General features: G+C 41.9%; 1 protein-coding gene across 1 annotated transcript in view; it reads right to left on the reverse strand.

Annotated features, from left to right (window-relative positions):
* The window catches only part of THBS2 (thrombospondin 2), a 285,177-nt gene that overhangs the window by 193,089 nt on the left and 74,068 nt on the right, over positions 1 to 18,020 (reverse strand). The window contains exon 5 of the mRNA XM_033937149.1: positions 2,630 to 2,714. Within this exon, the coding sequence (XP_033793040.1) occupies positions 2,630 to 2,714 (85 nt within the window). The remainder of the gene's footprint in view (positions 1 to 2,629; positions 2,715 to 18,020) is intronic.

An 18,020-nucleotide genomic window follows, 5' to 3' on the forward strand; every position in this document is an offset into this window, starting at 1 on the left:
TTGTTGCTCTTATCTCCCCTCCCTCCTCCTTGAACATAAGCATACTACCTAATGATCTCCCCAACTAAAGCATAGGCCCCCTCTAAATAATCTCCCCAAGAACATAAGCCCCCTTTGGAATCACCTCCTCTGAGAACAGCTTTCATCCTGGAACCCCCCTCCTACTCTTCTGTACACATCCCCCTCCCCTCTTTCAAGTTCTTGGTGGTATAGTGGTAGGCTAGGTAGCAACACATGCAAGTCACTCTTGCTCATGCTGACTTAGCAAAATAGCTACTGTGATCTCTAGTGGTAGTCTTAGGTTAATATCTCTAGGGTCAGCCTTAATGTTATATGGAAGGATGACCCCTAGTGGTAGTACCACAACACAACTGCTAGACATAGGTAGGAATGATTGGTTTTACCTCTTCTTGGTCTACCCCTTAGACCAGTATTTCTCAAGTGAGTCCTGGAGTACCCCCTTGCCAGTCAGAGTTTCAGAATATCCACAATGAATATGCATGAGATTTATTTGCATACCATGCCTCCATTATAAACAAATCTCTTTCATGCATATTCAATGTGGATATTCTGAAAACCTGTCAGGTACTCCAGAACCAACTTGGGAAACACTGCCCTAAATCAACAGGGACCTTTAAAGTAGGCCGGGAGGTGGAATGGGATGGGAAAGGGAATGCTTGTGGGGTGGGAGGTCCAGGATAGGAGCTGCTTTTGGGGGCATTCAAGGGGGGGGGGGGTTATGATCGATTTAGCAGGGGGCTCCAAAGGGGGGCTATGTTCTTGTTGTGGGGAAGCAGTTTAAGAGGGGGCCTTATGCAGTTGTTGGAGGAGGGGTTCAGGAGGAGCACTGCCAGTGAAGTAAACCTGTTATTCAACTAGCTAACCATGTAGGAGGCTGAGCACCTACCCTGTTACATTCCAGACAGAGGTAGAGACTGGCCAGAGCTTGAATATTCAGAGCCTAATACAGTGGTACCTCGGTTTACGAGTGCACCGGTTTGCGAGTGTTTTGCAAGACGAGCAAAACATTCACAAAATTGGCACCTCGGAAACCGAGCGTGCCTTGATTTATGAGTGCCCCCTGCGATCCGGCACCCTCCCCCCCAATCTGGCACCCCCGCCAGCCGCGATCCGGCACCCCCGCCGTGATCTGAAGTCCCCCAGACCTACCCAAACCCTCTTCTTACTTTCATTTCGGCCTCGGCACCGGCACCAGCATGTCTTGTGCGTTGGTGCCGATGCCCGAAGATCAGCCTCCTCTTCTTGCTGGGCCTTGAGCATCTGCACATGCTCAAGGCCTGCGAGTTCACGCTCTCTATGAGATTCTTGGAGATCTCGGAGAGAGCGTGAACTCGCAGGCCTTGAGCATGCGCAGATGCTTGAGGCCCAGCAAGAAGAGGAGGCCGATCTTCGGGCACCGGCACCAGCGAAAAGGACATGCTGGTGCTGAGGCCGAGATGAAAGTAAGAAGCGGGTTTGGGTGGGTCTGGGGGACTTCAGATCGTGGCAGGGGGAGGGGGTGTGCTGGATCACGGGGGGGAGGGTGCCGGATCGCGGGGGGCCTTCGGGGGGAGCAATGCCGGTTCTCGTGGGGGGGATAGAGCAGCGCCGCGGGCCTTGGGGGGGGTGGGAACATATCAAAGCGAGTTTCCATTATTTTCTATAGGGAAACTTGCTTTGATATACGAGTATTTTGGTTTACGAGCTTGCTTCTGGAACGAATTATGCTCGTAAACCAAGTTACCACTGTATTAAATATCCAAGCCTAATTCAGTCAGCTGAATATTGACTAACTAGATATTATTTAACCAACATGGCCAGCATTCAGAAATACAGCATAATTCGTTCCAGAAGAATGCTCGTAATCCAAAGTTCTCGTATATCAAAGCGAGTTTCCCCTTAGGCCATAATGGCAATGCTGACAATTCGTTCCACAACCCAAAAGGTGCCGAGGAAGTGGCGAGGGGTGGCCCAGGGGTGTGTACCTGTTGGGTGCCGGGTGCTGCAGCGCCGTCTCTAGGAAACACCTCCTCCGTCCACCAGCCACTGGAGAACCCCTGAGCCCACACAGTGCCACTTCGGGGGGATGCCTCTTCTGTCCGCCAGCCGCTGAAGAACCTCTGAGCCCACATAGCACCGCTTCAGGGGAATTCCTCTTCCGTCCGCCGGTCAGCCTTCCACGCCGGGCACCTTCCACATGTTGGAGAGCCTATGAGAGCCCACGCAGCCAAGTGCCATCCCACCTGCACATTGTCTATGATCACGCACATCGATGATTGACGTTGTGTGTGATCATACGCAACGTGCAGGCGGGATGGCACTCGGCTGCATGTGCTCTCATAGGCACTCCAACATGTGGAAGACACCCGGCGTGGTAGGCTGACTGGCGGACGGAAGAAGAATCTCCCTGAAGCAGTGCTGCCTGCAGTTATAAGTACTCGTTTTACGGGGCGGTGCTCAGTCTTGCAAAACATTTGCAAACCGCGTTACTCACAAACCGAGGTTCCACTGTACTTGTGAACTGCAGTGACTGAATGTCAGGCTGAATGTATTCAATCTTATTTTAAGCAAATTTACAGCAATTCACAAAATAATGCATATATCAGCAGTTTATTAAAAAAATTATTACCTGCATGTCTCATTTGGCATCCTTTATCTCGCAGAACGTCCTCAATTGATGTTTCAAATATTAAATGCATATTTTGAAGTAGGCCCTAAAAAAAGGATCAATGTTATTTTTTTACTTAGTGATAATAAATTGTTTCATTTAATCATATGTTTAGAATTGAAAAAAAAGTTAAAACTGCAAATTAATATTGCCTTTCAAGCATTCCATATTATCAGAGATATTAATTTTAATTTAATTTTTTTTGTATTTATACATCACTTATAGCCTAAGAATGGCATTTTCAATAGGACATCTAAGTCTGAGTTTAGACATTTTGAGAAAAAGATATCCAGAAATCCAGTAGAGAAAATGTTCATTTTCAAAACTGCAAGACGTCGTTTCTTTTTCTAATGACTTATCAAGACATTTTGGCCCTTAGTACATCTATCTTTTTGGCCATTCTCAAATATAAAGATGTCCACTTGAAAAACACACAAAAGCAAGCTTTTTGGACATCCATGCAGTCAGCATTCGTAGCAAACTGTTCACAGACAGCTGAGCACAGCAGAGGGGCACTCTATGAGGTACTGTAGTGAATTCATATGTCACTGTTTATATTGTATGGCGAACCCTCCAAAACCTACCCAAAACTTACTGTACCCACCTGTACACCACAACAATAGCCCTTATACCTTCAGGTGTCAGCTTTATGTAGTTACAGTAGGTTTTGGAGGGCTCACCATACAATATATGTAAGTTATAATGACATCTGACCTGAGACTTTTAATGTGACATTCACTGCAGTACTCCCTAGAGTGCTTTTCTCTGCTGGACTCAAATGTTGGTGCCCATCTGAAGTTGTTCGAAGGGGTGATGAAAAGTTCTCAGCCCAACCAAGAAGAGAATGAGGTGGATATGGTTCATTCAGTGATCTGAAACAATGTCAAAACATAGAATTTTGTTTCTGCAAATTGGCACTTTATCGAGATAAGATAACATTCTTTGCAGCTACAGTGGGAAAATAATGCTCAGAATTTAGGAAGTTGGTTGGTTGGGATGAGAACTTTTCAGCATTTTTCAGGCTAGAATGTACTGTTTTATTCACATCTTTGGTTTCTGGGAGGGGGGTCTGTGACCACTGGGGGAGTAAGGGAGAGTCATGCCTTAATCTCTCCAGTGGTCATCTGGTCAGTTTGGGCACCTTTATGGCTTTTATTTGTTTTTTAAAACAGGTCTAACTCCAAACATCTAAAAAAAAACTTAAGAGACTTTAGACTTAAATACCCTTAGTACCTTTAAATAACTGAGCACTAAGTTGAAGATAGCAATCCAGCAGCAAAATGGGAGCTATAAAGTCTTTTGCACTGAATGCCACATTTGTGATTATCTCCAAGTTGCTAAGAGGTCATATGTGTGCACTTGATGCAAAGAGCTCCTGACTCTCAGAGAACATGTTCAAAGTCTGGAGGCTAAAGAAGCAGACTTGGAGGAGCAGATGCAGACATAGACATGGACCATTAGCTATCCAAGTCTACCTTTAAGTAGACAACATATAACTCTTAATAGTCCATATCAATGGGATAGAGCTTTTCAATCTGAACTAGAACATAAATTTTCAATTGTTTCTGCCTGTTTATGTGAATACAAAAAGTACTCTTAATATCAGAAAAAAACTGAAGAATTTTGGTTCTCTGGCTCCTGTCCTTTGACTCCACCATGTATTTTGCTTGATCAAACAGTGATATCAATTAGAGATAAATTTCTGCTTTTGGGAGAACTGATAGACAATTCTTTATCATTCAAACACCACATCTCCTAGGTAATACAGAAATGCTTCATTTCCCTGTTGAAATTCAAATCTCTTAAACCTTTTCTAGAGCCCCATGAATTGAAAACCCCGATTCACATGCTGATTTTTAATTGCTTGGACTACTGCAATGCACTGCTTATTGATGTTCCTTTATATTCATTGAGATGCCTTCAACTTGTTCAAAATACTGCAGTATAGCTCATTTATAATGCTAAAAAAGTTCAACCAAAGTTCAACCATATGACTCTCCTCCTGTATGGCTGCCTGTCCAAATTAGAATTTACAATAAGATTTTGTTCACAGAACATAAAGCAGTCTTACTGTTACATTCCCCCTTTATCGTAATTTTTTCTTGATACCACACCAATCCTGTCCTGGAGGACCACCAGGCCAATCGGGTTTTCAGGCTAGCCCTAATGAATATGCATGAGAGAAATTTGCATATAATGGAAGTGACAGGCATGCAAATCTGCTTCATGCATATTCATTAGGGCTAGCCTGAAAACCTGATTGACCTGGTGGTCCTCCAGGACAGGGTTGGGAACCACTGCTCTAGAAACTTATGCTCTTCAACTACAAATCAGTTCTCTTAAGAAATTGACTCTTACTATTTCGTGGGATTCAGCGTTTTACTGTATAGCCCCTTTTCTCTGGAATCTGCTCCCTGTAGATATCTACTATGAAAAAGCTTTATAAAAATGTCAGGCCCTGTGTGTTGAATACCTGTCTGTTTCACTGAGCTTTGGGGAACACTAAAGCTTGTAACTATTTTAGATGTTTGTATTGTTCCTTCCCTATTGCTTCCTGCTGCTCTTGCTTAGGTGACGGGTCAAAAGCACGAGAGACAATTGCACATGGACAAACCCACCCAGACAATCGCGTGCAGGATGTCAGCGCGCTGGATTTCAACACTATTTTAAAGCGCTCTGAGGGGGTGTGTGGGGGTGGGGAAAAACTAGGATTACCAGATGTCTGGGAAAACCCAAACATGTCTTTTAATAGGACTGTCCGGGTGCCAGGACATTTTTGTGTGTTTTTTTAATGGGGGTGTCCAGGTTTTTAACCAGCTCTCCTGATTCTCCCACCTACCTCCTCCCCAGGCCTGGCTGCTGCAATTTAATCTTCCGGCAGCCAGCAGCAGCAATGAGGTGAGCCTGCTGCTGTTGGCCCCCCTGGAAATCGGCTCTCTGCAGCATCTTCCTGTTCCCCCATAGGCGGGATCTGCAAAGAGGTGGCTTCCAGGGCAGGCTGGCAGCAGCAGGCTCACCTAGTTGCTGCTGTCAGCTGCCCAAAGATTAAATTACATAAAACAGGCCTGGAGAGGAGGTAGGTGGGGAAGTCAGAAGCTAGAGAGGTTGTGAGGGGAGCAGTGTCGGAGGAGGGAGGGGGCTAGAAAAACAACTTGAAGGGGGGCTGGAGAAACAGCATGAAGGGAGGGGGCTGGAGAAACAGTATGGAAGGAAGGATGAAGGGGGCTGAAGAAATAGCATGGAGGGAGCTGGAAAACAGCATGGATGGAGGGAGAGAGGGAGGGAGAAACAGCATGGAGGAAGGGAGGACTGGAGAAGCATTAAGGAAAGGAGAGAGTGCTGGGGAAAAAAGCATGGAGCAGGATAGTGCTGGATGGGAGGAGAGAGGCAGAAATAGCAGGAGAGGAGGCTGGACGGAGAGAGAGGAACACCCCAGGGAGGGGATTGGGAATTGGAAGGAGAGAAAGAGAGAAGCACCCATGGGGAGGAGGTTTGGAGGAAGGGAGAGAAAGAGAAGCATTAAAAGGGTTCAGAGGATGGGAAGGGGACCAAAGAAATGGGTAGAGTGTGGTGGGGGCTGTGGGTGGAGTGTAGGCAGAGATTTGGATGGAGGGTGGGTGGGATCATGTGTCCTCTTTTTTGTTTTCACCAATATGGTCATCCTAGGAACAATTTTTTGTGATTCCTTAATTTTCCCATCTCCTTTGATATTTCCTCTGGATATGGTTAGGAAATATATGTAAGCGACCTTAAAAATGCCATCAGAAGCCTTACCACCTATGGTTTGGCCCATAATATATCTATTTTGGGCTAAAGCACTACTTGATCAAAAAGAGGCCTTCACCATAAACCTGAGTTCTTGGAGTCATCTTTGGATGTAGTAACCATTAGAATTACACTAATGGTAACATTTGCTTTTGAGCTGGATCAGAATGCGGTTCTTAGGCTTTATTTTTAATCAATGAATCAGTTGGTTTTGGGATTAAGAATTAGAATATTTCTTGACTTACCAAGAATGACTCAGCTAAGGTTCTGAGAGTTCTTGTCCATTAAGATTTCCTTGTACTTGTGTGGTAAAATTTGAAAATAAGGATCCCAAGCAATTGTTAGACTTTATTCCCAATGAAGAGTTGAGGGTTCTCACATAATTTAGATCTGTAATTTAGGATAGCTGTAAATCAGGGCTTGATTTTATTATGTTCTGATCTATTATTTTCTTCATGATTTAATTATTGGGTTTGGTTCCTTATTTCTTTTATATTGTGGGCGAATTGATAATGTTTGTTTCCTTTTTGTCTTAGTTTCCTATGTATAGTCCGATTTTCTTTATCATGATTGTTATTGTGATTACATTATTAGAAATTTAGGCTCTCTTTTACTAAGATGCGGTAGAGGTTTCTACCACAGCCCGGAGCGCTAAATGCTCTGATGCTCATAAGAATTCTATGAGCATCAGAGCATTTAGTGCCACTGGCCGCGATAGAAACCTCTACCTTGGCTTAGTAAAAGGGGGAGGGAGGTTAATAAATATAAAAGAAAAGAAAAAGAAATCCTGACTCTTCAGGATAGCATTCACAGAGATGCTACTGCACTCTGAGTACTGTGTGTAGTTCTGGTCACCATTTTAAAAAAAACAAACAAAAAAACGATATAGTGGAATTAAAAAGAATACAGAGAAGGGCAACTAAAATTATAAAAGGGATGGAACCCCCCACCTTGAAGAACATCTAAATAGGTTAGTACTTTTCAGCATAGAGACAACTGAGAGGAAATATAATAGAGGTCTATAAAATCCTGAGTGAAATGGAACAGGTAAATATGAACTGATTGTTTCCTCTTTCAATAAGTACAAAGACTAGGGAGTATGCCATGAGATTACTAGGTAGTACATTTCAAACAAATAAGAGAAAATATTTTTTTTCACTCAATGCATAATTAAACTTGGGAATTCATTGCTAGAGGATGTTCTAAAAGCTGGGATTAGAAAAGGTTTTGCCAAGGTCCTGGAGAAAAGGTCCACAAATTTATTATTAAAGTAGATTTAGAGAATCCATATCTAACTACCCCATAAGTTAGGGTGGCTAGCAGGAGAGAGAGGAACACATCCAATAGCGCTGGCCACCACCCAGAAGTTATGCAGGTGTTGAGCAATATTCAGGGCCAGAACTCACATAGCTAAGCAACCAAAGTTAGGACTGCTATTAATGCAACCCTATTTGTTTGCTTAGCTATGCGGGCAACAGCACTGCTGGCAGAAACTCCCCAACTCAGCCCTCGGAATACCAACTCCCCAGCCCTCTTCAAAAATGGCTGGTCTGAGCTAATATTTAGCAGCACTGCCTGTTAAGTGCGATTGACCATCAGACTGCCGAGCGCAACATAAGCAGGCAGGATCCTCTTCTGTCTATTTAATTTGCTTTGAATATTTCTTTCAATGCAGTTCAACCAAGCACCTGTTCAGCATAATAAACAGCCTACTGCTACCTCCACAACATTTGAAATCAAACGTCAATGATTTTATTGCATACTTCATCAACAAAATTATAAGTCTCATCCAGGATTCACAGCCAATCTCACTCAATCTCCTCTCAGTTAATCAGTAGAACAAAAACTGGCCCTCTTCTTACACAAACATGTGCTCTCTTTTAACCCAATAACAGAGGATGGCCTTGACAAATTTCTAAGAGGTTTTTGGACAGGCAGGCTGAGATTCCAAGCCTGTAGAGAATTCTGGTAGAGAGAGGTAGATCTGGGAGTCGTCAACATAGAAGTGATACTAAAAACCATGGGAAGGGATCAGAGCACCAAGAGATGAGTATAGACAGAGAAAAGACAAGGTCCCAGGACAGAGCCCTGGGGTACCCCCAACTGATAGTGGGATAGCAGTGGAGGATGATCTACCACTGCATCCACTAAAGATACAATATGAGAGATAAGAAGAGAATCAAGAAAGAACAGAGCCCTGAAATCCAAGTGAGGACAGTGTATCAAGGAGAAGGTGGTGGTCTACAGTGTCAAAAGTAGCAGATAGGTTGAGAAAGGGGAGAATAGAGGTCTTTGGATTTGACCAGGAACAGATCATTGGAGGCTTTAGCAAGGGTAGTTTCTGTAGAGTTCAGGGGGGCAAAAGCCTGATTGAAGTGAGTCTAGAATAGCTAGGGATGACAGAAAATCAAGGCAATGGCAGTGAACAGCATGTTTAAATAGCTTCGATAAGAAAGGGAGGAGGAAGATGGGGTGATAGTTGGAGGGGCAGGTAGGGTCCCACTGAGAATAATTGGTTAGCGCCAAACTGAAAACCGGCTATTTGGGGAATGTTCCATGGGTGGAATTGACATTTGGCTGGTGAAGTGCCAATATTCAGTTTTTAACTGGACAAATTAACCGCATAAATAAAACCACATAAAAATCTGTCATATCTTTATGTGGGCTGGCTGCTGAATATCATACTAACCAGATAAGCATTATTTATTTATTTAGCTAATTTCACAGCCTCGAGAAAGCTCAGAGTAGGTTACAAGTAAACATACAAAGCATTAAATAAACTGGCGGAGATACGGTTACATGCTGAGAAGTAATAGAACATATACTGGGGTAACAATTCGGGGGTGAAGGGTTAAAGCAGAAAAAGATCAAAATATCAGGTAGCTTAGTCCATCAACTTGGCTGTATGCTGTAGTTTATGGACTAATGTGGATGAGAGTGTGGTTGTTTCCTTAGTCCACATCAGTGGGTAGGAGGGCTGTGTTGGGGTGTCGGAAGAGAAACGTTTTAACTGCTTTCCTAAAGTCCATCATGCTTTCCAGTGCTCTGATATGAAGTTCCATAGTTTTGGTAGAAGTGAGTGAAGGATCGTTTGCGAGCCGTTTCAAGGAGTAAGGAACATCCTGGAAGTATGTTGAGTCATTTTTTATCCTTAGAACGAAGAGGCCATCTGGGTATGTAGGGTGTTAGTTTTGTTGATATTTAGCCTGGCACCTTCTGATGGAAGGCTTTGTGGGCTAGCGCGAGGCCCTTGAAGATTCCACATTTGTTTGTGGGTAGCCAGTGAGCTGAGTGTAGAGCAGGAGAAATTGGGCCATGGATGTGAAAGTTCTTTGGGAGGTGGCTCACTGCATTTTGGACTTTGTATAGACCTTTAAAATAGTATGTTGCAATAATCCATGCAGGATAGGATGAAGGCATAGAGGAGTTGTGCAAAGTCTGGTTCCGAGAGGTAGGGACAGATTTTTCGAAGCTGGTGGAGATAGTAGAATGAGGTAGAAACGACTTGCGATATGTTTCAAGTTTAATAAAAGTTTGATTTTATCCATTATCCAATAATTTCAATGCGATGTACAAAATTAAAATATGAATAGTACATGACAAAACAATTTGTTTAGGTGGACAAAGGATCCAACAATAGACAAACGATTAATAATTTTAAACATTAGGGAAGAGGGGAGAACTACAATAAGTAAAAAAAAGGAACTAAAAAGGAAAATAACAATAGGATAGGTCAAATCTAAAACTAGTGGTCTCGTAGCTTTTATACATGAAATGCATCCTTGAAAAGAAAACTTTTGAGTTTTCCTTTAAATTTTTTAAGGTTAGCTTCTTCTCTTACATATATTGGCAATGAGTTCCATGTTTGAGAGCCTGTTATTGAAAAAATGGTATCCTGACGGGTATATATGGTTCTCAGGGAGGGAACTGATAGAATATGTTTATCTTCTGATCTTAGTGTTCTCAAGAGGGCATAAGGAGTAAGTATTCTTTTGAGGATCAGAGGGGCTTTGAACATTTTTACTTTAAAGGTTAATAAGGCAATTTTATAGGTAATTCTATGATTTATGGGCAGCCAGTGGGCATTCTTTAAGAATGGTGTAACCTGATCAAATTTCTTTTTATTGGTAATGATTTTTATTGCAGTATTTTGTATAATTTGAAGGTGTCTTAGTTCTTTAAGCATTATTCCCTTGTATAATGAATTGCAGTAGTCAATTTCCGATATTATAAGAGAGTGGATTAAAGTATTTAGAGAAGAAGGGTCAAGGAAGTTAGCCAGTGATCTGATCATCCTCAACCTGCAAAAGCAGCTTTTGACTATGGCACTGATTTGATTATGGTAATTAGGTTTGTGATCGATAATGACACCTAGAATTTTAAGTTTGTCAACTTCTTGAAAAGGAGTGTCTTCAATTTTGATAGGTGTGGCTGGTGAGTGATAGATTGGAGTCAAGTATTACTCCCAAGTTTCATACTTGATCTTTAGCTGTTAGTATAGTGGGTTCCCAGGAGATAGATGGGCCGGTGAAGCTTGTATTTTTCTTTCTGACCCGGAAACTCAATGCCAATAACTAGATATGGTCTGGCATTTAATTTCTGGGTTTGATACTGCCATCTGAATATTGGACCCAACAAACTTTGCCTAAACCCTGTAAATCTAAGTTTCTGTGGGTCTCTAACACAAGCAGTCACATATCTAATATCAAAATCCCTTTTAGGAGCTACAAACTCACCTTTAAACTACAGGTCAGAAACCTTGAGGTACAGCTAGATGTAAGAACATAAGAATAGCCGATGGTCTATCAAGCCTAGTAGCCCATTCTCATGGTGGCCAATCCAGGTCCCTAGTACCTGGCCAAAACCCAAGGAGTAGCAACATTCCATGCTAATGATCCAGGGCAAGCAGTGGCTTCCCCCATGCCTTTCTCAATAACAGAGTATGGACATTTCCTCCAGGAAATTTTCCAAACCTTTCTTAAAACCATTTACCCTTATGCCAATCCCCCCAGCCCCCAACCCCCCAAAACTTCAGGAGCTATCTCTATCAGCTGCAACAACTATGTTGTCACCAAGAAGGCAAGTCTCGTCATTGTAATGCTTCTATGTTTCTATAATAGTTCAACATCAAGGTTGGATTAATGCAATGCACTCTACATTGATCTGACTAAAAAAGATTTGCAACAGCTCCAGTACTATGAATTTTGTGCACCACTTGAAGAACTTAGGCTCTCCAACTTAAACCTGTAATTTATATGGCATATGAAAGCATGCCTAAACATGGACTTGCCAGTGTTGACATACACTAGAATTCTATTTAATTCTTGGCACCAAGATGCAATTATAGAATTGGCACTAGGTGCACCGTATTTGGGGAGAGGCTCCAATTTATAAAACTATCCCATATGTCTGATATTCAAGGCCCTTGGGTAATGCGCTATAGCACTTGAAGAACGGGATATCCTTCTACAGGATCTCCTACACACCTCCAAGGTTGCTGAGGACCTCCCAAGGAATATCTCAACCTAACATAGAAACATAGAGTATGACGGCAGAAAAGGGCTGTCGGCCCAACAAGTCTGCCCACTCGAATAACCCACCCCCCTAAGCACTTCCTCAAAGTGAACCCACATGTTTATCCCATTTATTCTTAAAATCGAGCACATTGTTGGCCTCTACTACCTGAAGTGGAAGATCATTCCAATGATCAACCACCCTTTCGGTGAAGAAATACTTCCTAGTGTCACCATGAAATCTCCCACCCCTGATTTTTAGCGGATGCCCTCTTGTTGCCGTAGGTCCTGTAAGGAAAAAGATGTCTTCTTCCACCTCCATACGGCCAGTAACATATTTGAACGTCTCTATCATGTCTCCCCTCTCTCCGCGTTCCTTCTTCAAAAGGAAATCACACAGTGTAACAACCACCAACAAGCCCCCATATTCTGGAACCCACTCCCACACAGGCTTTACTTAATGCAAGTATATCTCTATTTGAGGAAGCAGGTGAAAGCTTGGTTCCCCTACTAAGCCTTTAATTGAAGAAGCAACTAATTAGCTAGTCAGCTACACAAGGATTAACACCAGTTGCACATACTGTAGCAGCACTTGCTTGTTCACTGTTACTCTTGCTGAGATCATTTTTATGCACTTTTTCTGTGGGTCTAAATTGTTAGATGCCTATGAAAACAGCATCTACCGCATGTCATTCAAAGTTAGGCGCCGTAAATAGAATCACGCTTCATGGCACTTAACTAAAGTAGGCATCTGTAATTTAGGCACCAGTATATTAGGCTAGGGTTTTCATGGCCTAAAATACCAGCGCCTAACAATCCACACTCAAACTCCGCCCCTAGCCACACCTTCTTTGGGGTAGGCACCTCGATGTGGGTGCTTACATTGCGTTTACTGAGTTAGACGCATACCCGAAAATTAATTTTTTTAAAATACTATTTTTAAATAGTTTTTTTTAATAGTGTCGATTGAACCAATTATAAAATTATGTTAGGCCTCTAGAGTGGCCATGTGTGCCAATCTAGGCGCCTTACGGTAGGTGCTTTTTACAAAACCAGGGCCTACTTGTTCAGGGTTACTTTTGAATTTCACCAATACCGCAAGGCTCAATACAATAATCCCCTTTTATTTGCGTTTTGAGATAGACATTCACAAATATCTCTGAATGATATGATGGCATATCTACTATGATTTCAAAAACAGCTGATACTGTAAACATATTCTGAGGTTGGGGTATGTGATACTGATGATGTCTACATTCATTGTTTTGTTTTGTTGTTCTTTACTCTGTGCTTTTTGGGGGGGTCTTGGTTTTTCATTCTTGTTCAGCTGGTTTTAAGAAGTGTTTCCCATGTTAGAGGTGGAACGTCCGATATTCTGCTAGGGGGAGCGGGCTGGGCAGGGGGGCTGTATTCTGTTAATATGGAAAACTTTGATGATCTGGATCTGCTTACTGCTTGTTTGATTTGTAATCTCTTGGTATGTTTGTTCGTCCTCTACAGCATGCTGTCCTGCTATTTTATTATCATCAATAAAAATTGTTTCTGAGCACAAAAATTGTATTCTGAGCACAAAAAGCACAATTTTCCTCTGCCTAACTCGCTGTGCTCGCAGCGGACACCAGCCAAATTAACACTGTTTCTAATGCGGTACTGCTAAATATAGATTTCCGTTCTCAGAATTTCTTTTTCTGGCAGCTATCATCTGCGAGGTTCAAGCAAAAAAAAAAAAAAAAAAAAAGGCTCTAGCTGAGCAATATGGCGGGGTGACATAGAATATCCCAAACTCTGACATCCCAACCTTATCCAATATTGAGTTGAAACCGATTACTTGTAAGATCTCTGTAGTCCGGACAGCATTAGCCACTGCCAGACAGATCAGTCAAGGGGAAGCCAAACTTCAGTGCTCTGCCCCTCGCCTCTAGTTTTTCTACCATATAGTAGACTCTCTGTTAACCAGAACTCTTAAGCAACCAGCAAAAAAAAAAAAAAAAAATCTAAGAAATACTGTAATACTTCAAACAAAAATGAAAATAAAGTAAATTTCTGGTGTAAATTTAAGTGTAAACTTGGCATGCCACACCTGAGTACACCCACACTTTGCCTACCACAGGACCGGTAGTTTATCTGGAACAGTCTATTGTATGGCATGGTATGGGGTACAAAGACTTCGACTGGTCCAGAATGCTGCTGTGTGCCTGATTTTCGGACTCAAAAAAATATGACCATGTCAGCCCTTTCTATGCTAAACTGCACTGGCTACCATTCGGTGCCAGAGTATTCTTCAAGATTGGGTGCATATGTTACAAGGCACTTTTATGGTTTATCGACATCTTACTTGGTTTCCTACTTGAAAATTTTCTATTCGGCAAAAGATACCAGAAATTCAGGTATTTTCACCTTCCCTGCCCCGAGGTCCTGCCGTTATAAAACTTTTTTTGACAGGACATTGGAATACCAGGCTGGAAAGTTTAATTCCTGGCTACATCCATTGATTGCTCAAACTTATTCTTACACTACATTTAGGAAAGTTTTTAAAACTTATTTATTTGTTAAATTAGATTGATGTTTTTAATTGTGATGGGTTCAACCATTAGTTGGATCGGTTTTCAGCAGAATCTGCTGGAGGCCATTTTTAAAATATATTATGGGCTCCATTTACTAAGCCGCTCTAGCAGGGTTAACACGCGCGACTTTTCATCATGCACTAACCCCTGTGCTGGCCATAAAATACCGCCTGCTCAAGAGGAGGCGGTAGCGGCTAGCGCGCCCGCGGTTTAGCGTGCGCTATTATGCGCGTTAAACCACTAACGTGGCTTAGTAAAAGGAGCCCTACATGTTTCTCTTCATTAGACTTTATACTATGCTGCTTACGATGTATTGTTTTTTATTATGAAATTGTATCCCTTTCGCTGAATAGTTCAGTTTTATTCCTTGTTGTGAACTACCCAGAACTGTTGGTAGGGCAGTATATAAGAAAATAAATTATTATTATTATTATTAGTTAGGCCTATTTTTAATAGTAACTCTCAAGCAACCAGAAACTACATTTATTCGGCATCTACCAATCCTCATGGGTGCCGCTTAACTGAGAATCTACAGTAACATGAAAATAAGAACCAATAGGATGGACAGGACCCAAAATCTAAATAGCAACATCTATACAAGAACACTAATGAACAACGAGGCCTGTTTCCCCTTGTGTGTATGCATCAGCTTTTCTCCATAGCGCAGTGCTGGATCAAAAAACAGTTTCCCCACTCATTCATATAAGTAATGGAAAAATAGAAAGATACTGCCAAAATATAGCTTGAAAAAACAGCAAAGGATTTAGGAAGACATTCCTCCTGATTCTGCTCTACAATTCCCCCATTTCAGAGGGTTTTTTTTTTTGGATGGCAAAAGAACTATAAGCTTCCTACTTCACTGTTCATTCAGACTGGAAGGCAGAGAGATCAAGGAGACTCTCAGTCTCACTGCTTGTTTTATTTTTTTATTCAGTTAGGTAGGGGGAACCAATGGGGAGGGGGGGGGGCAGAGGTTTTTGGCACCATTTCTCAGTTTTTATATGGGTGAGTTGAGATGTCATAGCCTGCTAGTGCAGACTTTCATTGCTAAGTTTAGATAATTATCAAAGTCTGAGACTAATTCTAGCCTGCTTTAGGATGACTGGGTCAAAAATCTAGTCAGCAGGATTCTGCTGAAAATCAGTTTGAGGTAGTTGGCCAAACTTTGAACAGTTAGATAAGGCGATCGGAGCTTTTGAAATAGACCCAAATTAATGAGGCTGAGGTATTAAGAAGAATACTTATGCGAAGCATCTTAAAAACAAAAAAGCACACACGAAAAGAAAATGGCTGCAGAGTAGCACTACAGAGGCTTACAGAAAAAAAAACAGTAAATGTTCCAATTATGCTCACAGTCCATACAAAAATTGGCAGTGAAAGAGAACTGGCTAAGCTTCAGCTGACAGAAGCTTTATTAGAAACATACATCCCTCTGGAAACAGTAGATAATCTGTCTTTAAAACAGTTTTGGACGGAAACATTAAAACTGCAGAACTTGCACCATCAACCAGCTGGCTATGAAAATGCTCTACACTAAGGGCTTTAGCGCGCGGAATAGCACACGCTAAATTGCCCCGCGCACTATACCTTAACGCCAGCACTGAGCTGGCGTTAGCTCTAGCCGCGTAACGCAGGTTTAACGTGTGCTAAAATGCTGCGTGCGCTAAAAATGCTAACACAGCTTAGTAAAAGGAGCCCTAAAACTTTATTAAACCCCCAAAGTGTATGTATCTGTTTTGCAAAAATATTGGTGTGCAAAGATATTTTCAGGTGATGGTTTCTAAAAATTTTATAAATAATGAGCTGCTTTTCATGCTTTTTCATTGCAGCAGTTCATAATTAATTTGCATGCTTTTACACATGGTAGATCACAGCGTTATTTTAGGGGAGCAGGGATGGGACTTGATATACTGCCTTCCTGTGGTTATAATCACAGCAGTTTACATATTATACTTATCTTGTACCTTGGGCAATTGTAACTTGGGTGACTTGCTCATAGTCACAAGGAGCTGCAGTGGAATCAAACTTGGCTCTCCTGGATCTCAGGCCATCATAATATACCCATGTTTAAATAACAACAAGCATTTGCACCATCATATTCTCTTTCCACCCGGTATTTAGTGCTATTTAGCCATCCAGGATCGATTTCTGGCCAGCTATCCGCTAATATTCCGTGGGAGATATCTGACTTTTTCCCACTGAAATTCCCAGTCAGCAGCTTGCCTAGTCACTGGCTATGTTGTATTCATAGACCCACCTAAATAGCAGGTCTCTCTTTGGCCACTACAACTTAACCGGTCAGTGGATCAATATCGGCTTGGCCAGCTATGCCAACCGTGGCTAAAAGCAGACTGGAAATTCAATGCTGGACACTGGATATGGCCCCAGCATTGAATTTCCGGGTTTGACGCTCACAGCAGGATGTAACCAGGTTGTCTCCTGTGGTCTAAAAATTGGCCCATCTCTGTGTCCTCACTCACATTCAATTCTAAAATGACAAGCACCACCCCAAAAGGTATTGGCAAAACAGCCAAAATATCAATATAACTTCTCAACTGGATTCCAAATGAGACCAGATGGTGCCATTCTATATGGATGGTGTCATCCTTAAACTCAGAAAAGCCCAACCTGCAGTGATGTTAAGTGGCCTAAATGTCCATGGGATAACTCATATGTGCTTTTAAGATTCCTCCCTGGGGTCTCCATATCTATGTTATTTGAATGTTCTATGATTTGTACCTATTAAGATGTTTTATTGTATTATACTTCTGATTTCTATTAAATAGACTTTTTAGCTACAATCTCAGACCCTCTGGGTTTTCGTTATTGTGGAAGGTTCCTGGTCCACCCCTTACCTTGTTTTTTTTTATTGTATTGTATTAATATGACTTTGACACCCCTGACATAGAGCATTCATATACCTTTCTAGATTCTAAATCTGCTGCTTCTCCACCCTCAATGTCAGCTGTTCCAATAGCATCTACTCTATGATAATTTATACTGTAGCCTGTTTGCGAGCTTTCTTTCTTTTCTCGATACATATTTTTCTTGGAATAGTGCCTTGTTCCCCTATATCATTTTGTGGACTGGAATGAGATTATAATACATTTTTGTTACATTTCCTTATATACATTTTCTTAGGTTATAATTATGGAACTATCATGTCTTTTGCTGGATCAGGAATTTTTCTTGGAATATAAACTGTAAATTGCTTATAAAAATAAAATTTAAAAAGTCTACTTTACACAGTCAAAAGCCTTTTTGGCATCTAGGCCAAGGCTTGACAAACCCCAGGTGCTAGGTCGTCATGGCAACTAAAAACTGGGACCTGGCACCTAGATTAGAGGCATCTCTACTCACCCCTCCTTCTCTATTCCATCAAAGCTGTACTTCCAATGCAGGCAAAAGTGTACACAACTTGTATGCACACAGCCTCCACCCCCCTAAAAACCTTGGACAGCACTGTTAAGAGATATATATTGAAAGAGCAGCTATTGACCCTCATTCTAT

This window comes from Geotrypetes seraphini, chromosome 3, assembly GCF_902459505.1.
Source record: "Geotrypetes seraphini chromosome 3, aGeoSer1.1, whole genome shotgun sequence".
Taxonomy (NCBI): domain Eukaryota; kingdom Metazoa; phylum Chordata; class Amphibia; order Gymnophiona; family Dermophiidae; genus Geotrypetes; species Geotrypetes seraphini.